This window comes from Schistocerca nitens, chromosome 1 (assembly GCF_023898315.1).
Source record: "Schistocerca nitens isolate TAMUIC-IGC-003100 chromosome 1, iqSchNite1.1, whole genome shotgun sequence".
Taxonomy (NCBI): Eukaryota; Metazoa; Arthropoda; class Insecta; order Orthoptera; family Acrididae; genus Schistocerca; species Schistocerca nitens.
This window is the reverse complement of record NC_064614.1, coordinates 560,905,312-560,928,328: the sequence shown is the minus strand read 5'-3', so window position 1 is coordinate 560,928,328 and position 23,017 is coordinate 560,905,312. Positions and strand designations below refer to the sequence as shown.

At 40.0% G+C, this 23,017-nt stretch overlaps 1 protein-coding gene across 3 annotated transcripts in view; it reads left to right on the top strand.

Moving 5' to 3' along the window:
- LOC126254637 (dosage compensation regulator) overlaps nt 1–23,017 on the top strand; it is a 184,831-nt gene that overhangs the window by 92,130 nt on the left and 69,684 nt on the right. For all 3 annotated transcript variants that reach the window (XM_049955330.1, XM_049955329.1, XM_049955331.1), the window contains 2 exons: nt 7,509–7,738; nt 11,622–11,783. In XM_049955330.1, coding sequence (XP_049811287.1) covers nt 7,509–7,738; nt 11,622–11,783 — 392 coding nt within the window. The remainder of the gene's footprint in view (nt 1–7,508; nt 7,739–11,621; nt 11,784–23,017) is intronic.

The following is a 23,017-nucleotide window of genomic DNA, read 5'->3' as shown; positions in this document are numbered from 1 at the left end:
CGGTTTGGATGTACCGTGCACTATTCAGTGTCCCCTCGACGATCACCAGTGGTGTACGGCCAGTGTAGGAGATCGCTCCCCACACCATGATGCCGGGTGTTGGCCCTGTGTGCCTCGGTCGTATGCAGTCCTGATTGTGGCGCTCACCTGCACGGCGCCAAACACGCATACGACCATCATTGGCACCAAGGCAGAAGCGACTCTCATCGCTGAAGACGACACGTCTCCATTCGTCCCTCCATTCACGCCTGTCGCGACACCACTGGAGGCGGGCTGCACAATGTTGGGGCGTGAGCGGGAGACGGCCTAACGGTGTGCGGGACCGTAGCCCAGCTTCATGGAGACGGTTGCGAATGGTCCTCGCCGATACCCCAGGAGCAACAGTGTCCCTAATTTGCTGGGAAGTGGCGGTGCGGTCCCCTACGGCACTGCGTAGGATCCTACGGTCTTGGCGTGCATCCATGCGTCGCTGCGGTCCGGTCCCAGGTCGACGGGCACGTGCACCTTCCGCCGACCACTGGCGACAACATCGATGTACTGTGGAGACCTCACGCCCCACGTGTTGAGCAATTCGGTGGTACGTCCACCCGGCCTCCCGCATGCCCACTATACGCCCTCGCTCAAAGTGCGTCAACTGCACATACGGTTCACGTCCACGCTGTCGCGGCATGCTACCAGTGTTAAAGACTGCGATGGAGCTCCGTATGCCACGGCAAACTGCTGACACTGACGGCGGCGGTGCACAAATGCTGCGCAGCTAGCGCCATTCGACGGCCAACACCGCGGTTCCTGGTGTGTCCGCTGTGCCGTGCGTGTGATCATTGCTTGTACAGCGCTCTCGCAGTGTCCGGAGCAAGTATGGTGGGTCTGACACACCGGTGTCAATGTGTTCTTTTTTCCATTTCCAGGAGTGTAGATGATAATCAGGTGGAGCCAAGTCTAGAAAATAAGCTGAATGCTGTAGGATTTCCCAACTGAACTCCTCAATCATTTCCATGACTCGTTTTGCTGTGTATGATGGGGCATTATCATGGAGCAATATGCCTTTGTGTTGCCTTTTTGCATATTCCACTCATTTTTCATGTAATACTCAATTTCAATCAATCATTTGCTGTTGGTAGTGATCAGTGTTAATAGTTTCACCAGGTTTTAGCAGCTCGTAATTGATGACACCCTTCTGATCCCACCAAACACAGAGCAGTGTCTTCTTTCCAAAGTGGTTTGGTCTTGTAGTGGATGTCAGTGGTTTGCCAGGATTCACCCATTGTTTACGAAGCTTGGGATTCTCAAAATATATCCAGTTTTCACCACCTGTCACTATTCAACGGAGAAATGACTTTCTTTTGTGTCTGACATGCAGTATTTCACAAGTGGTCTTTCGATTTGCTTCCTGTCTTTCATTCATTTCATGCAGAACCCATTTTCCCACTTTCTGTATCTTTCCGATAGCTTTCAATGGAAGAGAAACGGCCTTCTGTGTCACATTCAAGTGTTCCACAAGTTCCTGTTGAGTTTCAGTATCATCTTCCTCCAGTAAGGCCTGCAATGTGTTGTCTTCAAACTTCTTGGTGGTTTCCCACACTAGTAGTTTGTGACGTCAAAATCACCAGTTTTGAATTTTTTGAATCACTCGAAACACTGTCTTTTCCCAAGAGCGTGTTTGCTGAAAGCTTCAATAAGCATTCAATGCAATTCTGCAGCAGTTTTCTTCAAATGATAACAGAAAAGCAATGCTGTCCGCAAATCGTAGTTCCTAGACACAAAACTCATGTTTACAGATTTGAAACAGATACCAATGTATGGAACGTGGGGTACTGTGTGTTGTCATTTGTAATCAGGCATTACAGGAAGCAGATGGTGCTGCAGACAGTCTCACAGGCCCTACTCAGATGGCTAGCACCACCTATGGGATCAAATACGTAAAAAGACAAGGTCTAGTAGAGAACCTTGGAGAACAAAAGAGAGAGTGAATTTAATTGATGAAAGGAGAAAATTTAAAAATGCAGTATATGAAGCAGGTGAAAGGGAATAAAACTGTTCAAAAATGAGATTGACAGGAAGAGCAAAATGGCTAAACAGAAAAGCCTAGAGGACAAATGTAAAGATTCGGAAGCGTATTTCAGTAGGGGGAAGATACATACTGCCTACAGGAAAATTACAAGAGGCCTTTGGGGAAAAGAGAAGCAGCTGTATGAATATCAAGCACTCAGATGGAAAACCAGACCTAAGCAAAGAAGGGAAAACGAAAAGGTGGAAGGAGAATATAGAGGGTCTATGCAAGGGAGATGAACTTGAAGGCAATATTATAGAAAGTGAAGATGAGATGGGAGAAATTATACAGTGAGAAGAATTTGTCCTAGCTCTGAAAGATCTAAGTCGAAACAAGGTCTCAGAGGTAGACGATATTCCGTCAGAACTACTGATAGCCTCGGGAGAGCCAGCCATTGACAAAACCCTTCTGTCTGGTGTGCAAGATGTATAAGACAGGCGAAATACTTTAAGAAGAATGTAGTAATTCAAATTCCAAAGAAAGCAGTTACTGACAGGTGTGAAAATTCCCGAACTATCAGTTTAATAAATCATGGTTGCAAAATAATGATACAAATTCTTTACAGAAGAATGGAAAAACTGGTGGAAGCCAAACTTGGGGAAGATCAGTTTGGATTGTGGAGAAATGTAGGCACATGCAAGGTAATACCGACCCTACAACTTATGTTAGAAGCACAACAAGAATAATGGAATGCAATCTAATTAAACCAGGGGAAATGAGACACTTAAAGTGGTAGATGAGTTTTGCTATTTGGGCAGCAAAATAACTGATGATGGTCAAAGTAGAGAGGATATAAAACATAGACAGTGAATGGCTAAAAAAGCATTTCTACAGAAGAAAAATTTGTTAACATCGGATATAGATTTAAGTGTTAGGAAGTCTTTTCTGAAGATATTTGTATGGAGTGTTGCCATGTACAGAAGTGAAATGTGGACGACAAAATAGTTTAGACAAAAAGAGAATAGAAGCTTTTGAAATGTGGTGCTATAGAAGAATGTTGAAGATTAGATGGGTTGATCAAGTAACTAATGACAAGATACTGAATGGGTTTGGCTAGACAAGAAATTTGTGGCACAACTTGGCTAAAAGAAGGAATCAGTTGGTAGGACACATTCTGAGACATCAAGCATCAAGGGCTTCCCAATTTAGTATTGGAGGGAAGAGTTGAACTGCTCCCATAACTATCAGACTCAATGATATTCGTTATCATACTACACTAATTATTTTGATAGATCACCTGTGAACAACAAGGTCTTTTGGGAGTGTATAAAACATTATCTCATGGCACTTTTTTTTTTATTTAGTATATCTATCTTACAGCAAGGATTGACTGGACACTCCCCACTCTGTGTAGTTTGGTAACTTGGATCTTTTTTAATGTCATACAGCATTCAAAATCTTACTCTTTGTCTTATTTTGACTATTCATTGGAGGTGATTTCTTTGCAGTACTTGCCATAGTTATTTTCCTCATTCTTATCATTTTTTATATCTGGCATTCCCAGAAATACTCTTCATTCAACACTCTGTCAGTCCGTTTCATTTTAAACATTTTCCTCCACAACCACATTTCAGAAGTACCCAAGTATTTCTCCTCTTTCTGTCAGTGTATGGTTCACTGTTGTATAATACTGCACTATAGACAAAATATTCACAAAATGTCTTTCTTATTTCTGTTGGAATTCCTTTTGCTCTAAACAGATCTCTCACCCCCTCAAAAGCTCCTTTATCCGTATACAGAGGGTGTACAAAATACGAAAACACCAAAACCAAAACACAACACATGACGATGCCTGTTACAGTGTAGGAAACCCGCTAGCATTCAAAATCTTGGAATGGATAAATACAGGCACTGTATGGTTCTCAAGAAAATCTTACACCATTCTTCCTGAAAAACTGTGGTAAGTTCAGGTAACAATGATGGAGGTGGATAGTGATCACACATCTTTTTCTCCAAAGTAAACCACAAAGGCTCAATAACATTGAGATCTGGGGTAGAAGCAACAATGTACACTCATGCTCACAAAGTCAGTCCGGTACGATGTGAGCTGTATGAACAGAGGCCATATTGCCTTGGAAGACTAGAGTCACAATTAAAGAACAAACATTGTACCATGGTATAGACCTGATCAGCCAGAATGGTCACATAATTGATGGCAGTAATGCAACCTTGCAGCGCAACAATGAGGCCCATAGAATACTGTGATATGGCTACCCAAAACATCACCGAACGCCCACAATGTTTCACTCTTGGGACATAAACTCAGCCAGAAGTTGGAAACAGTGTGAAACAAAACTCATCCAACCAAATATGACTTCCTTCCATTACTCCACAGTCCATGTTTTATGGCTTAGGTACCACATTTTCCCATTATAGACATTTTCATCACTGGTGAGTTGTTTTGGGATTCCAGCTCGTCCTGCATTTCCCTGCTTATGGAGGTTCTTGCATGTTGTTTTGGTGCCGACAAGGTTCCATAGTGCAATATTCAATACTGCAGTGACTCTTGCAGCTGCCATCCCCTTATTTTTCATTACAATCCTCTTCAATGTCCAACCCTCATGCTCACTCATAAGAGACTTCCGTCTGTGTTGTGGCTTGGTAGATTTTTTTTTTTTTTTTTTTTTTTTTTTTTTTTTTTTTTCTTTCCCTGCCTGTAGTTTAATTCTTTGATTTAGTGTCTCTTGAAACACCAAACACTTGGGCTACCTTGGTTACAGAAGCACCCCCAATATTGGCTCTGACAATTAGCCCATATTCAAATTCAATTAGCACTAACATAATGCACTCACAAAGACACATAACACTATTCCAATAATGAAAGACACTTGCAACGTCTTTAGGGCATTGCACAGGTGTAGTTTGTGTTGTGAACAGTGAATCCGGAAGGCTTGGCTTGCATCTGTGTATAAAGTTCAGTTACAGGAGTAAAGGGGAACATACTACAGCCTGTTGGAAGTCACTGTTTTATTGAGAATTGCAGTTACATGAAGATATGCACGAGTTCACGCCTGACGACATTCTTGGCTGGTCTGGGTTTTTTCCCCAGTTGTCCTGAAGATCCAGTTAGCAGACGAATTAAGCATGGCTGACAGTCAGACATTTGTAGGAAGACTGGAGTGGAAGAGATGTATTCATGGAACAAATTTCCACTATTCAATTCTTGAGTGTGCTTAAAGCTATATATAATTCATTAACCCAGACCCAGAGAAACACAGCCAGCCTTCTCAGTCTGAGAAAGGACAGAGTATTGAAATGTGTAGAAATTCAGTGAAAATAATTATGTGACAGCTAATGGATAGTTTGGAATCCATGTTGTTGTGCAATTTACTGTCCCTCTAAATGCAGTGATATTGCTGTTGATGTGTATGGCCATGTGTCATTGGGAGTGTGAGTTGCTGAAAGTATGGGACTGAAGGCTGAAGATGATGTGAAGCTAACAGCCCAGCAATGACAAACCTTCTTTCAGGCCCCCCTATGGTGAGATTAAAAGTCTTCTCTCAATAGGTACTGTACCTTGAAGTCTGTCTCCCAACAAAAGGATCCACCAATGTACGAAGTTTGTATAACACTTTGGTATGCTAAACTTTGGTTGAATACAATTGGGGATCAAAAGTATCTGGACACGTGGCTGAAAATAACTTAAAAGTTCATGGTGCCCTCCATTGGTAATGCTGGAATTCAACATAGTGTTGGCCCACCCTTATCCTTGATGACAGCTTCCACCCTCGCAGGCATACATTCAATCAGGTGCTGGAAGGTTTCTTGGGGAATGGCAGCCCATTCTTCACAGAATGCTGCACTGAGGAGAGGTTTCGATGTCGGTCGGCGAGGCCTGGCCCGAAGTCGGTGTTCCGAAACATCCCAAAGGTGTTCTATAGGATTCAGGTCAGGACTCTGTGCAGGCCAGTCAATTACAGGGATGTTATTGTCGTGTAACCCCTCCGCCATAGGCCGTGCATTATGAACAGGTGCTCGATCATGTTGAAAGATGCAGTCGCCACCCCCGAATTGCTCTTCAACTGTAGGAGGTAAGAAGGTGCTTAAAACATCAATGTAGGCTTGTTCTGTGATAGTGCCATGCAAAACAATAAGGGGTGCAAGCCCCCTCCATGAAAAACATGACAGCACCACCGCCTACAAATTTTTCTGTTGGTCCTACATACACTGGCAGATGATGTTCACTGAGCATCCATCATACCCACACCCTGCCATCAGATCGCCACCTTGAATACCGTGATTCGTCATTCCACACAATATTTTTCCACAGTTCAATTGTCCAATGTTCACACTCCTTACACAGAGTGAGGTGTCATTTGGCATTTACCGGCATGATGTGTGGCTTAAGAGCAGCCAGTTGACCATGAAATCCATGTTGTCTCACCTCCTGCCTAAATTGCAGTGGATCCCAATGCAGTTTCGAATTCCTGTGTGATGATCTGGATAGATGTTAGCCTATTACACATTATGGCCCTCTTCAACTGTCGGCCGTCTCTGTCAGTCAACAGATGAGGTCGACCTGTATGCTTTTGTGCTGTACATGTCCCTTCACTTTTCCACTTCACTATCACATCAGAAGCAGTGGACCTGGGGATGTTTAGGGAGCGTGGAAATCTCGTGTACAGACATATGACACAAGTGACACCCGATCACGTGACCCTGTTCGAAGTCCGTGAGTTCTGTGGAGTGCCTCATTCTCGTCTTTCACGATTTCTAATGACTACTGAGGTCGCTGATATGGAATACCTGGCATTGGGTGACAGCACAATGCACCTTATATGAAAAAGTATGATTTTTGGGGTGTCCGGATACTTTTGATAACATGGTGTATAAAAATCCTAGGCTGTCACACTTCCAGGAGCTGCATGAACAGAAATACAATTTTTCTTTATACATCATGATGTGGCCTCACACCAAGAATTATGTCACGAAATGCCAATTGGTGGCCAGTCCATAGGTACTTAGGGACTAGTTATTTCAGATGGCAGCACAGTTATGACAAGTATGTTATAAATAGTAAGTAATACAAATACAACGGCATGTAGGGTTTTCTCTCTTAATATCATTTAATAAAGGAAGAAGTAATACATTTATAATAACAACGGAGAATTCATGCTAGAACATATTACATGTGTGAAGATAGATTGATCCTTCTCACCAAATAGAAAAAGTTCTGTGTGGTGGATGGACAGCAATGTTTGTTTTGTTATTGGACAAAAGTTGTCTTGAATCAAATTAATTTGTCATTTATACAAACCGGGTGTGTCTGCAGCACTTCTTCAATTTCGTGACTGCTGATCTATCCTCACACACTTTACAGTCATTAATAATTGTGTATACTCATTATAATTCTATTAAATGTTTTAGTCAACATCTTTATTATGAATTAAGTCAAAATAACATCAAGTTGTAGTGCAAGAATGTAAAAAGGGTTTTAATAAACTGATGTGTATTTTAGCTGTTACAGGAAGAGAGACAGGATCAAACAAACAGTCAGCTTCCAAAAGCTGTGCCTTGTCTATTGTGCGGCAGCTATTCCATTTGGGTGTGATCGAAGCATTCAGTGGGACACTTAAAAGAAATAAAGAAACAGAACAATTACCACCATATGAAGTTAATATCAGTCCTGAGCTGGAATCTCAGATCTTTGATGTTCTTGATGGATTAAATATAAAACCAGTTAATTTAGTAAGTACTCATTATTTATTTGGTGACGAATTAATTACTACACAGAAAACTGTGAACTAGTATGAGCAGCATATTAAAGCATTATCATAGCCAAGATAGCTTATACACTTATTAGCTCCACAGATGAAGAAATTAGCAGCCTTACCTATTCTGCTTCGCATTTTATAGTTTCTTTTTGACAAAATGGACCAAACAACACACATCCAACATGTCATTTACTTCAATGATGTTAGTTCTACACACTATAAATGCTTTAAGAAATTTGTGAATTTGTGACATCACAACCAAGATCATGAGATAATTGAAGAATGAAATTTTTTTGCAACTAGTCACCGCAAAAATGTGTGTGATGGAGTTGGTCGTCCTGTTAAAAGTTTAGCAACAAGTTCAAGTTTACCTTATCTAAATGATGATCACATTTTAAGCCCAAAAGATCTGTTTACATTTGTCACAACTCGTGTTCCAGGAATACAAACGTTTGTTCCTGGAATACAAACATTTTATGTTAAGACAAAGATGATGACAGAATTTAACAAACAGGTTCTACCATTCCTGGGACAAGATTGATCTCTCTCTCTCTTTTTTTTTTTTTTTTTTTTTTTTTTTTTTTTTTTTTTTTGAGTCACTGAATGAAATTAGGTTGGTGAAAAATGTTTCATCATCTACTTAATCCATAAAAATTTGTCTTGAGCTTCAAAACGAAACCTTCATTACGCATAAAGAATAAATGTTCATTGCCGCTATCTGCAATAACCAATTCTGCTGTTGGAAATTTCTTGAGATCACTGAAAATATAGAGATGCAAAGATCAAATCCCTGAGACGAAGTGGACTTTTATTAGTTTGTGGTTATTTCCTGGTGATGGGTGCTGGATTCCATCTGAAAGTATTTTAATGACTTTGCCTGATTGTAGCACAAGCACTAATCATTTATATACTTTCGGATCAGATTCTGTATTCTCCATTGATAACTTCTTTAAAACAATGAACACTTCTTAGGATGTTACGGATATATTTTATGTGAACTGAAAGTAATTTCTTGTACACTAGCTAAGAGTCACAAAATGAAATGAATATTCTTTTATTTATGTTCTTTGTTTGAAATTACTAAACAGAACAAACAACTTTCTCATATTTCTATGTTGAAAATGGCAGTAGGCATTATGTGAAACAGAAATTAAGATGGTGAAACTCGGCAAAAAAATTCCTGAAATTTGCAAAAAAAAAAAGGGGGGGGGGGCTCAGAAAGAAATTTTAGAAACCAACCCACCTTTTCTACCAACGCCAGTTCATGAAGACAAATTCAGGAAAAAATACTTTTAACTTTCATTACTTCTTACACCAATTTTTCAAAAACATCTGTGGTGTGAGGGCAACAAGATTTCCTTATATGCAATGATTTTATATGAAATGAGCTGGAATGGAGCATGGCTCCCATTGTGGTGCCACATTACAATTCATTCTCCTCTTTCTTGATAAGTCCCCATGTGCACATCTCTGTTGCTCACTGAATAAACCTCGGTTATTTAATATTTCTTGCATTTAAATGTTTTACAACCACAAATCAAAACTGCTTACACTAATCATGTAAGCTTTCTTTTTCAACCACATCATAAACTTAGCTTTGAAAATCGTGTTCAGTTATCCAAAAGTACTGCATGCTATATTTACTCTTCCAGTTAACTCTGTAACTGCCCCTGTAGGGGCTGATTGAAATGACATAAAAGTAGATGCTCATCAATTTATCTATGAATACCTTGTTAACTTGTACATATTTTATTTTTGTGTGTTAGCTATAAATTACTTTAGTGTTACTGTAATTGATTTGCAGATATGCTTTCAAAACTGATTTATTCAGTTTTGGATATATTGTTGAAAGTTTTTCTGCAGTAGATGTAAACAGTAAAATGTTACCAGCAAAACAAAGGTAGTTCAGGCATATTCCATTAAGATGAATTCCTTCTTTTTTTCCAGCTAAAAGGTCTGCAAAATTCATTTACAACTGCTGCAAATAGTTTTCATGGTGGAACCTCTTAGTCTGACTGCTCTTTCAGTTCTAAATTTCTCATAATTTTTTCATTTATCAGTGCAAAACAATACAATATAATCTTAAAACTATGATCTAATATTAATGATTAAGAGAATTCACACTTTGTGAGTCAAATGTTCAGCAGTCAGAATGACATGGTCATTCACTGAAAACGATTCTTCCAAATCATAGGCTTCCCTTTGATTACTGCAAACCAACAAGTGTTCACAGTCCTGCCTTGCCCCACATTCACAAAGTTCATTACTGATACCCCATTACTTCAAAGTTAATTTTACACTTTATCACTCCTATTGTCAGTCTGTCGAGGGTCTTTCAAGTCCCTTATTACAGATGACAGCTGGTTGGTTGCTTCCTTTTTGCTGTCTGTAATCCTTCACAAGACATTGTCTCCACATCTCAGTTTGATGGGGTTCTGCTATAGTTGGAATTAGTGCTGTTGTAAGCAGGAAGCTTTTTCTGGGTATCAGGCATGATACGAAAGCAAGAGTTCTGCTGTGAATCTGTTTCTTGCTACTTCCTTTTGATCTCTAATGCTACGTGACGTCATACGTCTTGAAGTGCTACCACCAATTGAAAGATATTATTGAGGGGACTTCGTCTTAGGCACTCTGCGACTATGTAGCCTTTCTCATAGAGAGCCATAACAACTTGACTAGAATGGGCAGAGTTCCTCCAGACAGGAGCGACATACTCATTCTTATTGTCTAATGAAACTCTTGCCATCTGTTTAATAGCTGCCTCGTTCTGTTCAGTGTTTTATTTTACTTTTCTCTCTGTATATGTACATCATTTTTGGCTGTTTGCACCAATGCAGGGTATTTATAAATTACTTATACAAAAGTAACCATTAATTGTGAAAAAAGGTAAATAACTTGCAGAAATGTTTGGTACAGCACTGAATGTAGCATATCTTCAAGTTTTATTTACAAATATTGTATGTGGCTACCTTTTGTAACACAATAAATATCCAATCTGTGATCAGTTTCCTTCCATATCCCAAGAAGCAAGTCTTGATGTATGATGACAACTGCTTGTGTTACCCATTGTCACAGCTTATCGATATTTTCCAGAAGTTGAGGAACAAACACACTGTCTTTAATGTAACCCCCTACACAGAAGTCCATTGGGTTTAAACCAGGTGATCATGGTTGCCAGGATGTTATTCCACCATGTCCAGTCAAAGTTGGCACGTCCCTGTGGAGATACATGACAACTTGATGGTGATGACGTCATTAATAACAGTTTGTCTTTGAGCTGGTGGCTTGTGATATGTAGTCCTGAATCGTCTATAAACTGTAGTAGTGGATTTGGATTCATGAAACTATAAACAACACTGAGCACCTCTGCATCATACCTATTTCTCAATTAAAGGCTTCTATTGTGTAACTAATTTAGAAACACACTGTGCTTCTGTTCAGTAGTAAACCTTTTGTTGTGTGTCTCTCTAGATATTGAACTTGTTGTTGAATATAATCTGGTACACCTCCCAACATTTAAATTCTACACTTCTGATTTCCCAACTGATTAGTTTGATCTTTTGCACTTTAAAAATGATTTGGGATCATCTAATTTTGTACAGTTTCTGTATTATTTGAAAATATGTATTAAGTTACATTTGTAGTTCTATTATATCTTGACGAAGTTCATGTGCGTAACATATGACCTCAGTTATTTCTGGTGTGATATATGTTTCCCACTGAAATATCGTTCTCACTTAAGTATGCACAGTAGAAATAAGCACCAAGTGCCAGGTTCAGTTACAACTAGAAATAGAATAATACTATATTTCATAACTTTCTAGGTCTGAATTTAATAAATCTGTAATAACTTACAGCCTGCAAGTTCAGAAAATCCTGTGTCCTTGGTTACTGATCATGTTCTTGAAGAATTCATTACTGCAAAACCTCAGTCTGCTGGTGTAGTGCCTTGGTCTCCACCACAACCAAATTGGAATGCCTGGACCAGCTGTAATATTGATGAAGGACCCTTAGCAACTGTAAGTAGTGTTGTTAAACTGTTACTTTAGCAAAATAGAAATAATGAATTCTGTTTTGACTAAAGAACTATTTTGATGTAAGTTTACAAGCATTTACTCGTGCATACCAAGGTTTTCATTCATCTGCATTATAAATTCCTTATAGTCACGACACGAGATGGTGCACAATCGATCTGCGCGACCACATAGCAGATTGTGTCTCACAAATGAGACCGTTGATCCAGTTTGGCTTGGAAATCAGTATGTGCTGTTTATAAGGTGACAGTAAAACATTGGAAAGAAGAGAAAGAAAAGGATGACATTGAGTAAAGTAATGCATTAGAGAATAGAAACAAAGGAAAACTGAGATAGTTTATGGAGTGGAGGAAAAAGTGTTAGACAAAATCAAACCTCATACAATAACTAAATTTATCACACCCTCTGAAACTCACTCCCACCAACATCTAAAGAGACCTGAAACCCAGTCATGAACCTGTCCTCCAAAAGCCTCAGTCCCACAGAAGGGTCAGCTCTTTTCAAAGGCCATACCTTTTGCCCCACTCCCAAATTCAAATATGCTTAGAGACTCTCTCTCCTTCTCCCTGCAGTGGAAACACTTTTTTACCACCAACTGTCAATTGGATTCAACCCAAAGCCAATATTGAACCCTGCCTGACTCGGTTCACTCCTCCGCCCAACTTTAATCCACCCTTTGTGTGCACAAATCACTCCCTGTTAACATTCCAAAATTTCTTAACCTCAAACCTTGCCTCACCATCATTTACCAAACATCTGAAGAAAGAACTACACTCCACCACTTACATACTGATCCCAACCTTGTAATCCTACCTGCTGACAAAGGCTCCACCGTTGTGGTTATGAACAACAGGGAGTACATGGCAGTGGGACTCTGCCAGCTGTGAGATATGTCCACCTACAAATCATGCTACAGTGACCTTAAAGCCCATTAACCCTACCACTCAGGACACCCCATTGTGACTGGCTACAGTGATCCCACTGAGAGAATCCCTCCTCTCATGGATCAACACCTTCAGCCTATTGCCCATAACTTATCCTCCTGCATAAGAGACTCCAACTATTTCCTACACAGATTCTTCACAGTTCTGTTCCTTTACCACCTGGCACCATGCTGGTCACTATAAAAGCAGTCTCCCTCTACACTATCATCCATAATGCCCATGGCCTTTGTGCTGTTGAACACTAACTTTCACAGTACCAAACTGACTCCAAACCTACAACCTCCTTCCTGCCCACCATAATGAGCTATATCCTCACCCACCGTTATTTCACCTTTGAAAGCATCACCCACAAACAAATCTATGGCTCCGTAATGGGCACCAGCATGGCACCAACTTATGCCATCCTCTTCATGGCTTATCTACAGGAATCCTTCCTAACTACACCAAATCCCAAACCCCTCGCCTGGTTCACATTCACTGATGACACCTTTGTGATCTTGACCAAAGGTGAGAACACCCTATACACTTTCCACCAGAACCTCAACACCTACTACTCCATTCACTTCACCTGGTCCTCAACCCAACATGCCAGCTTCTCATTGTTAACCCCCACCTCAAGGATGACTACATCAATACCTCTAACCACATCAAACCTACTAACCTCCAATACCACCTCCACTTCAACAGCTGCCATCCATTCCAAAGTCCTTACATACATTTTAGCCATCCGAAGTTGTCACATCCGTAAAGATGAGCAGTCCCTGCCCAAATATGTCAGTGGGTCTTACTGAGGCCATCACAGACTGAAATTACTCTCCCAACCCTGTCCAGAAACAATCTCCCATGCACTGCCACCTCCCACATTCACACTGTAAGTCACAAAGGGGCATTTCCCTCGTGACTCAGTACCACCCAGGACTGGAGCAACTGAAACACTTTCTGTGCCAGGTTTTCGACTACCTCTTGTCATGCCTTGAAATGAGTAATATCCTGCTCACTATCCTCCCCATCCCACCCTCAGTGGTATTCTGTCGTCCACTGGATGCATGCAGTATGCTTATCCATCTCTATTCCGACCCCGTTCCCAACCCCTTGACCGAGCAAGGTGGCGCAGTGGCTACCACACTGGACTAGCATTCGGGAGGACGGTGGTTCAATCCCGCATCCGGCCATCTTGATTTAGGTTTTCCGTGATTTCCCTAAATCGCTCTAGGCAAATGCTGGGATGGTTCCTTTGAAAGGGCACGGCCGACTTCGTTCCCCATCCTTCTCTAATCCCATGAGACCGGTGATCTCCCTGTCTGGTCTCCTCCTCCTCCTCCTCCTCCTCCCCCCCCCAAACAACCCAACCCAACCTCTTGGTTCATGGCTCATATCCGTTTAACAGATTTAGATGCAAGACGTACCACGTATATCCTCCCACTATCTCCTACAACAATCTGGTCACAGTCTTCTCCTATCTCATCAAAGGCAGGACTATCTGTGAAAGCAGTCATATGATCTGCACACTAAATTACAACCACTGTGCTGCTCTCTGGGCAGGACAACTAACAAGCTATCTGTCCACATAAATGGCCTCTGCAAACTGTGGCCGGCAGACATCAGGACTACCCAGTTGCCGAACATGCTGCCCAACACAGTGTGCTTAACTTCAATGGGTACTTCACAGCCTGTGTTGTCTGGATCCTTCATAGCAGCACCAGTTTCTTTAATATGCACAGGTGGGGACTGTCCCTACAACATATTCTTCAGATGCATAACACCTGGCCTCTGCCTTCGCTAGTCTCTGCCCTCACCGTACCTATCTGCAATTCCTTAGTTGCTATAAAAGTTCTGGCAGCTGCAGCAGTAAAGTGGCTAGGAACATGAACTGCCATTTAGGAACATGAACTGCCATTTTCACATTCATTTTGTGGAACAAACAGGGAGGCAAATGACTGTCAGTGAGTTTTAACGGAATTATGCCCCCCCCCCCCTTCTCCAAAAGAAAAACAGCTGAAATAAGGTCTTTAAATAGTAGTCTGGAAATGCTTGACTACACTTTGATTACTAGCTCCCTGATAACATTCAAGAGACTATCCTACATTACATTTCAGTCACTTATGAGGTCTGTATTATAAGAATATATTAAGCCTGATTAACACTGAGCGTACAAACATCACCACAGTTATAAAATGCATTCTCTCGTGAGTGGATGGTAGGCGGGTGTGAGCTAACGACATTGTCATGTTTGGTTTGTAGGAGCTCACTTGCTGTTCAGTGTGTGTCTTAACATTCCTGAAATTGATCTTCTCTTTGAAGTGTTTTTTCTTCGTAAGGGTAACATATTATCTCTATAATGTTGCTTCCCCTTCAGTGCTTTGCCTCCTCAGTGAGAAAAATTTTAGTGGTGAATGCATAATCTCAATGTCTGCAAGATAAAATACTTGTTCTGTTATGTTCCCTTCCATTCATGACTGTGTAAATGCTCTTCTAACAGGCAGTAAGTAATAGAAATGATTAGCAGAGGGCACTAACCAGTTGCTTGCTTAAGTCTGGTATGCAGTGGAGTGAACACAGGTGAACATGAGTTCTCTCATGTAAGTAGTGGGCCAGTAAAAGCAGAGAATATTTGGTCATGTTTGGTATGCAGTGGTTGGTGCTCACTCGTGTTCAGGTGGTGGTTGGTCTTCCAGTGAAGTGTCGAAAGGAGCTAATGCCCTCTCCATTTTGACGCTAACAGCACAGAGACCATTTGTCCGCTGTTTTGCATGCCAACTGCTTTACATTGATTGTCAGTAATTAATGCTTTGCTTTTAAATTTCCTCCTCAAGTGTAAGAGGAGCCAGTGAAAGGCATCAACAGCCAAGTTTGAAGTTGTTTTCGAATTGTTCTAAAGAATGCCATAACTGCAATTTTGTATTAAGTGCGCTACTTCCTCACATTTCACTCTTCGATACAAATTCAGACCCCTACATTCTTATTTTTCTGCTCCATTTCGCTTACTTAGTAAAAAACAGCAGGAAAAATAATCCAATATCAGTAACAAATATTTGTAGCTACATATAGTGTTTTTATGGAGTTAGGATAAACACCACAATTTTTTTTTAATGCAACATCCATAATGTTAGCACTCTAAAACACATTATCTCATTTTTTTCCCTTCCCTTCGTTGTGATTGCTTGTTCACAGGTAAAAACAAATTGTAATGAAGTCTGGTGAATTGTCAGTCAAAGCTCATTTGCTTGTATTTGCTTCCATTCGCTGCAGTGTAGATGAGGCTTTACACTTACTCACCCATTTTTGTTTCTGTTCTTTTGAGTATGTAGCATGCTTTTAGAACCTGGAAATGGTATCATGTGAAGATTTTCTCTTTTTCGAAACATCTGTCTTAATAGACTCTTTAAATGAAATTATTGCCACCATTTGACTGAAACTTTTTATTATTTACTTACTTCAGTATAGCAATGTAGACTGTAGAGCCATTTTCAAGCACAAGGTGAAAACTGAAGTAATTTTCGTTAAATTGCATTTATCAAATGTTATTACACTATGCTTTGCAATTCATTATCCATATTTTATATTGGTTTCAATTTTCACTTTGTACTAGAAGATGGCTTTACAACCAAAATCATAAAAAAATAACTTTGAGGTTTGCCAATGACATTGTAATTCTGTCAGAGAAAGCAAAGACTTAGAAGAGCAGTTGAACGGAATGGGAAATATCTTGAAAGGAGGGTATCAGATGGGTATCAACAAAAGCAAAACAAGGGTAATGGAATGTAGTCGAATTAAATTGGGCAACGCCAAGGGAATTAGATTAAGGAATGAAATACTTAAAGTAGTAGATGAGTTTTGCTGTTTGGGCAGCAAAAGAACTGATGATGGTAAAAGAAGAGGGGATATAAATTTTAGACTGGCAATGGCAAGGAAAGCATTTCTGAAAAAGGGAAAATGTAGTGCTACAGAAGATTAGATTGGCATGTCGTGTAACCAATGAAGAGGTACTGAATAGAATCTGGGGGACAGATTTATGGCTTAACTTAACTAAAAGAAGGGAGTGATTGAGATGATGCATTCTGAGACATCAAGGGATCACCAGTTGGAGTGAAGTGAAGTGAAGTGCAGGGGGTAAAAATTGTAGTGAGGGAGACCAAGAGATGAATACAGTAAGCAGGTCCAAAACAATGGAGGTTGCAGTAGTCATTAAGAGATGAAGACGCTTGCATGGGGTAGAGTAGCATGGAGAGTTGGATACAACAATGGGTAAAGAATCTTTTCATATTAGTTCCACATAGACGAAAGTCTCTCTCTTGTTGTAGATTTATGCTTACCAATTAATAATACCACATCCGATCGCCGTATCCACTTACAAAGTATTGACCGTGCCCATCATTCCTTCTGTAATCTTATCTAATAACTCCAAAGTACACGGGTGAGTTTCTTGGATTTTTATATATTATGTACTGCCTGGAATAACAACTCAGTTTTTCACTGGTGAATTACTACAATATTATTTCTTCTACGCACATAAAATATAGACTTTTTACTTATTCCCACGACCAAAATGGCTACTGCCAATTTCGCTGTAAAATAACGTGTCTGCCTTCATTCATTAACAGAGAGCGAGATCTTTCTCTTACCGAAAAACAAGAAAAACATCTAAAGTTTTTTAACATTTGAAAATCAAAACTACATTGCTCTACGCTGGGCTACCGCTTTACCTTTTCTCTTTGCCTTTGAAAAAAAAATGAAAACATAAAAGCAAGGAATGCAAAAGGTACGTCATAGCTTCCTGTGCAGGAAGCACAGTTACCCTGTTATGCCTGCATCTAACAGCTACAAAATATAGAGAGGATCCCATACTTAGGATTCTTTATTAATTCTTAATTGCAATTTATGTATTCTTTCATCTGAGTTCAAGCTGCACTTCTGTAACCTTTCTTCATGTTTGACAAGAAATCGGAACATTTTTAGTTCAGATGTTCTGTGTCTGTTCTTTTCACAGTTCATATACCTGCAGGCACTCAGCATGATGATCCGATTCACAGGTCCCACTGCCTCAGAAACAGTTGTTCTTCACAGATTCGAGACAGTGGCAAGACACATTGGGCTGCTTGTCAGAGGAATTGGACAGGCAGTCTGTTTCTGATGTGATCTAGAGTACTAGTCTTGAATCTGTTATTTGTTGCAGTAGGTAAAGCATCAGGATGCTTGACTACAGAATCAGTAGCTCTGTAACTTAAACTGTCAGACGCTTTCAACATTGCAACATGTCTCTGTCACTGATTTTTGTCTAATTTGCTGAAAATGTATTTTGAAGTGCGCCAAGATAATCTGTCACTAAATTCGGTTACTAAACGCTATCAAAAAATAATCAGTTCTGTGAGTGGTTTTCTTGACTCACCATTGTTCACAAAATGCAAGTGATACCCTTTTACAATGTTTTCATATTGCTTATACATGCAAAACTACCGACCCAGCCCAGCTTCACACAGGTACCACTATCTATCTGTGGCCAGACAACTTATCTGGTGTAGCATATTTTGTTTGCAGGACACTGCTTAGAGTTATGAATGAAATTCATAGAACAACTTTAATTAAAGGAATATCACCATTTCCTAACAACTTACGGCGTGTGAACAGCTCACACCAGGAAATTTGTCCAGTGGCATGAATGTTTCGTGTTCTATATAGGTTAAAAATATTTGATTATTTCAAATTATAAGTCTTAAATTGCAGTGGAATGATGAGGTGGTTATCTTTTCATTATTGGTCATATTTATTACAATACTTCAAAATTTAGTAACTCACTGTCCACTGTTGTAAGAATCTGCAGTGAATTTAGAGTGTGAATAGAGATTGTTAATCTTAGGGAAACAGAAATTGGCAGTCGTAAATTGTCGTCATATTTCAAAATGCGTTACTCTGCTGTCTATGGAACCATTTTGAAATCCTGTCTGTTCATCCGTAATAAATATCTGAGTCTCATTCAGAAAGATTGTGCCCATGTGTTTATGATCTTTAAAAGGCCTAAATGCCTTTCTCGCCAAGTGGAGATTCATTTACCAATCTACTGTACAACAAATAATCTGTTTCCCCCACCACACAATGAATCATATTCACCCCTATGTTTAAAGGAAAGCAGGAAGTTGAAGTCATCTGTCACACTGCTTTAAAACTTTCTTTATATAAATGAAGCAAACCTGCATCTCACACTGACGTACATTTTCGCAAAATTATTTACTTAATGCATAAAGAATTGCATTATTTACTTAATGCATAAAGAATGCCCTCCCCCAATGAACCATGGACCTTGCCATTGGTGGCTAGCCTTGCGTGCCTCAGCGATACAGATGGCCGTACCGTAGGTACAACCACAATGGAGGGGTATCTGTTGGGAGACCAGACAAACATGTGGTTCCTGAAGAGTGGCAGCAGCCTTTTCAGTAGTTGCAGGGGCAACAGTCTGGATGATTGACTGATCTGGCCTTGTAACACTAACCAAAACTGACTTGCTGTGCTGGTACTGCGAACGGCTGAAAGCAAGGGGAAACTACAGCCGTAATTTTTCCCAGGGGCATGAAGCTTTACTGTATGGTTAAATGATCATGCCGTCCTCTTGGGTAAAATATTCCAAAGGTAATATAGTTCCCCATTCGGATCTCCGGGCAGGGACTACTCAAGAGGACGTCGTTATCAGGAGAAAGAAAACTGGTGTTCTGCGGATCGGAGTGTGGAATGTCAGATCCCTTAATCGGGCAGGTAGGTTAGAAAACTTAAAAAGGGAAATGGATATGTTAAAGTTAGATATAGTGGGAATTAGTGATGTTCGGTGGAAGGAGGAACAAGACTTTTGGTCAGGTGAACACAGGGTTATAAATACAAAATCAAATAGGGGTAATGCAGGAGTAGGTTTAATAATGAATAAAAAAATAGGAATGCGGGTAAGCTATTACAAACAGCATAGTGAATGCATTATTGTGGCCAAGACAGACACGAAGCCCACACCTACTACAGTAGTACAAGTTTATATGCCAACTAGCTCTGCAGATGATGAAGAAATTGATGAAATGTATGAAGCGATAAAAGAAATTATTCAGGTAGTGAAGGGAGACGAAAATTTAATAGCCATGGCTGACTGGAATTCGAGAGTAGGAAAAGGGATAGAAGGAAACATAGTAGGTGAATATGGATTGGGGGAAAGAAATGAAAGAGGAAGCCGTCTGGCAGAATTTTGCACAGAGCATAACTTAATCATAGCTAAAACGTGGTTCAAGAATCATAAAAGAAGGTTGTATACATGGAAGAACCCTGAGGATACTAAAAGGTTTCAGATAGATTATATAATGGTAAGACAGAGATTTAGGAACCAGATTTTAAATTGTAAGACATTTCCAGGTGCAGATGTGGACTCTGACCACAATCTATTGGTTATGAACTGCAGATTAAAACTGAAGAAACTGCAAAAAGGTGGGAAATTAAGGAGATAGGACCTGGATAAACTGAAAAAACCAAAGGTTGTACAGAGTTTCAAGAAGAGCATAAGGGAACAATTGTCACAAATGGGGGAAAGAAATACAGTAGAAGAAGAATGGGTAGCTCTGAGGGATGAAGTAGTGAAGGCAGCAGAGGATCAAGTAGGTAAAAAGTACGAGGGCTAGTAGAAATCCTTGGGTAACAGAAGAAATATTGAATTTAATTGATGAAAGGAGAAAATATAAAAATGCAGTAAATGAAGCAGGCAAAAAGGAATACAAACGTCTCAAAAATGAGATCTACAGGAAGTGCAAAATGGCTAAGCAGGGATGGCTAGAGGACAAATGTAAGGATGTAGAGGCTTATCTCACTAGGCATAAGATGGATACTGCTTACAGAAAATTAAAGAGACCTTTGGAGAAAAGAGAACCTCTTGCATGAATATCAAGAGCTCGGATGGAAACCCAGTTCTAAGCAAAGAAGGGAAAGCAGAAAGGTGGAAGGAGTATATAGAGGGTCTACACAAGGACGATGTACTTGAGGACGATATTATGGAAATGGAAGAGGATGTAGATGAAGATGAAATGGGAGATACGATACTACGTGAAGAGTTTGACAGAGCACTGAAATACCTGAGTCGAAACAAGGCCCCAGGAATGGACAACATTCCATTAGAACTACTGACGGCCTTGGGAGAGCCAGTCCTGACAAAACTCTACCATCTAGTGAGCAAGATGTATGAGACAGGTGAAATACCTTCAGACTTCAAGAAGAATATAATAATTCCAAGCCCAAAGAAAGCAGGTATTGACAGATGTGAAAATAACCGAACTATCAGTTTAATAAGCCACAGCTGCAAAATACTAACACGAATTCTTTAGAGACAAATGGAAAAACTGATAGAAGCTGACCTCGGGGGAGATCAGTTTGGATTCCGTAGAAATATTGGAATACGAGAGGCAATACTGATCTTACGACTTACCTTAGAAGAAAGATTAAGGAAAGGCAAACCTACGTTTCTAGCATTTGTAGACTTAGAGAAAGCTTTTGACAATGCTGACTGGAATACTCTCTTTCAAATTCTAAAGGTGGCAGGGGTAAAATACAGGGAGCGAAAGGCTATTTACAATTTGTACAGAAACCAGATGGCAGTTATAAGAGTTGAGGGACATGAAATGGAAGCAGCGGTTGGGAAGGGAGTGAGACAGGGTTGTAGCCTGTCCCCGATGTTATTCAATCTGTATATTGAGCAATCAGTAAAGGAAACAAAAATTCGGAGTAGGTATTAAAGTCCATGGAGAAGAAATAAAAACGTTGAGGTTCGCCGATGACATTGTAATTCTGCCAGAGACAGCAAAGGACTTGGAAGAGCAGTTGAACGGAATGGACAGTGTCTTGAAAGGAGGATATAAGATGAACATCAACAAAAGTAAAACGAGGATAATGGAAAGTAGTGAAATTAAATTGGGTGATGCTGAGGGAATTAGATTAGGAAATGAGACACTTAAAGTAGTAAAGGAGTTTTGCTATTTAGGGAGTAAAATAACTGATGATGGTCGAAGTAGAGAGGATATAAAATGTAGACTGGCAATGGCAAGGAAAGAATTTCTGAAGAACAGAAATTTGTTAACATGGAGTATAGATTTAAGTGTCAGGAAGTCGTTTCTGAAAGTATTTGTATGGAGTGTATCCATGTACGGAAGTGAAACATGGATGATAAATAGTTTGGACAAGAAGAGAACAGAAGCTTTCGAAATGTGGTGCTACTTTCGAAATGTGGTGCTTCAGAAGAATGCTGAACATTAGATGGGTAGATCACATAGCTAATGATGAGGTATTGAATTGAATTGGGGAGAAGAGTAGTTTGTGGCACAACTTGGCAAGAAGAAGGGACCGGTTGGTAGGACATGTTCTGAGGCATCAAGGGATCACAAATTTAGCATTGAAGGGCAGCGTGGAGGGTAAAAATCGTAGAGGGAGACCAAGAGATGAATACACTAAGCAGATTCAGAAGGATGTAGGTTGCAGTAAGTACTGGGAAATGAAGAAGCTTGCAAAGGATAGAGTATCATCAAACTAATCTCAGGACTGAAGACCACAACAAGAACAACATAAAGAATTGAAAACCAAAGGTTTTGAATGCACATTTTACGCTATCCATTTGTGTTCTGAAATGATTGCACGTGGGTGGCTTGCATATCTCTAATCACTTATCCAACTGGGGAACGTGGTGGTACAGTGTAATGTGGAATATGAGTCACATTTAGTTTCTAGCGAGTCTCCACATCCAGCCACATACTGTATCCTTAGAGCACCATACCAGTTGCAAATCTGGTCATACTTGAAGCATCTGAAGTCACTGCTGTTCTCTATAGAGTTAGGATGGCTGTTTGCTAGGTGGCAATGGCATTATTTTCTCAACGTAACTTCAGTTCATTATACTTCAGCCAATTTGTGTAAAATAGTTACAAATTATGCACACAAACCTTCCTCGTAAAACAGTGTATCTATTAGTGAAAAGGTGACTTCAATTTATTTATGTAGAAATAACTCAAGGCAGGATATATACACAATGGAGCAGCTATTGGTACACAAGTGTGATCAAGATGCTGATTGTGGAATTGATACAATAATATAAAGCTGGAAAAAAAATCCAGAATATTTATGTAAATTTTATGTGGTAACATATAACTAGTGAATACATTGTATATAAAACTTGTTAAAGTTACTGGCAGAGCATCTGCTTTTGATAAACTATGGCAGTCAAGAGTAGTTCATAGACATCACATGTTGTGCTACAGATTGTAAACAGGATAT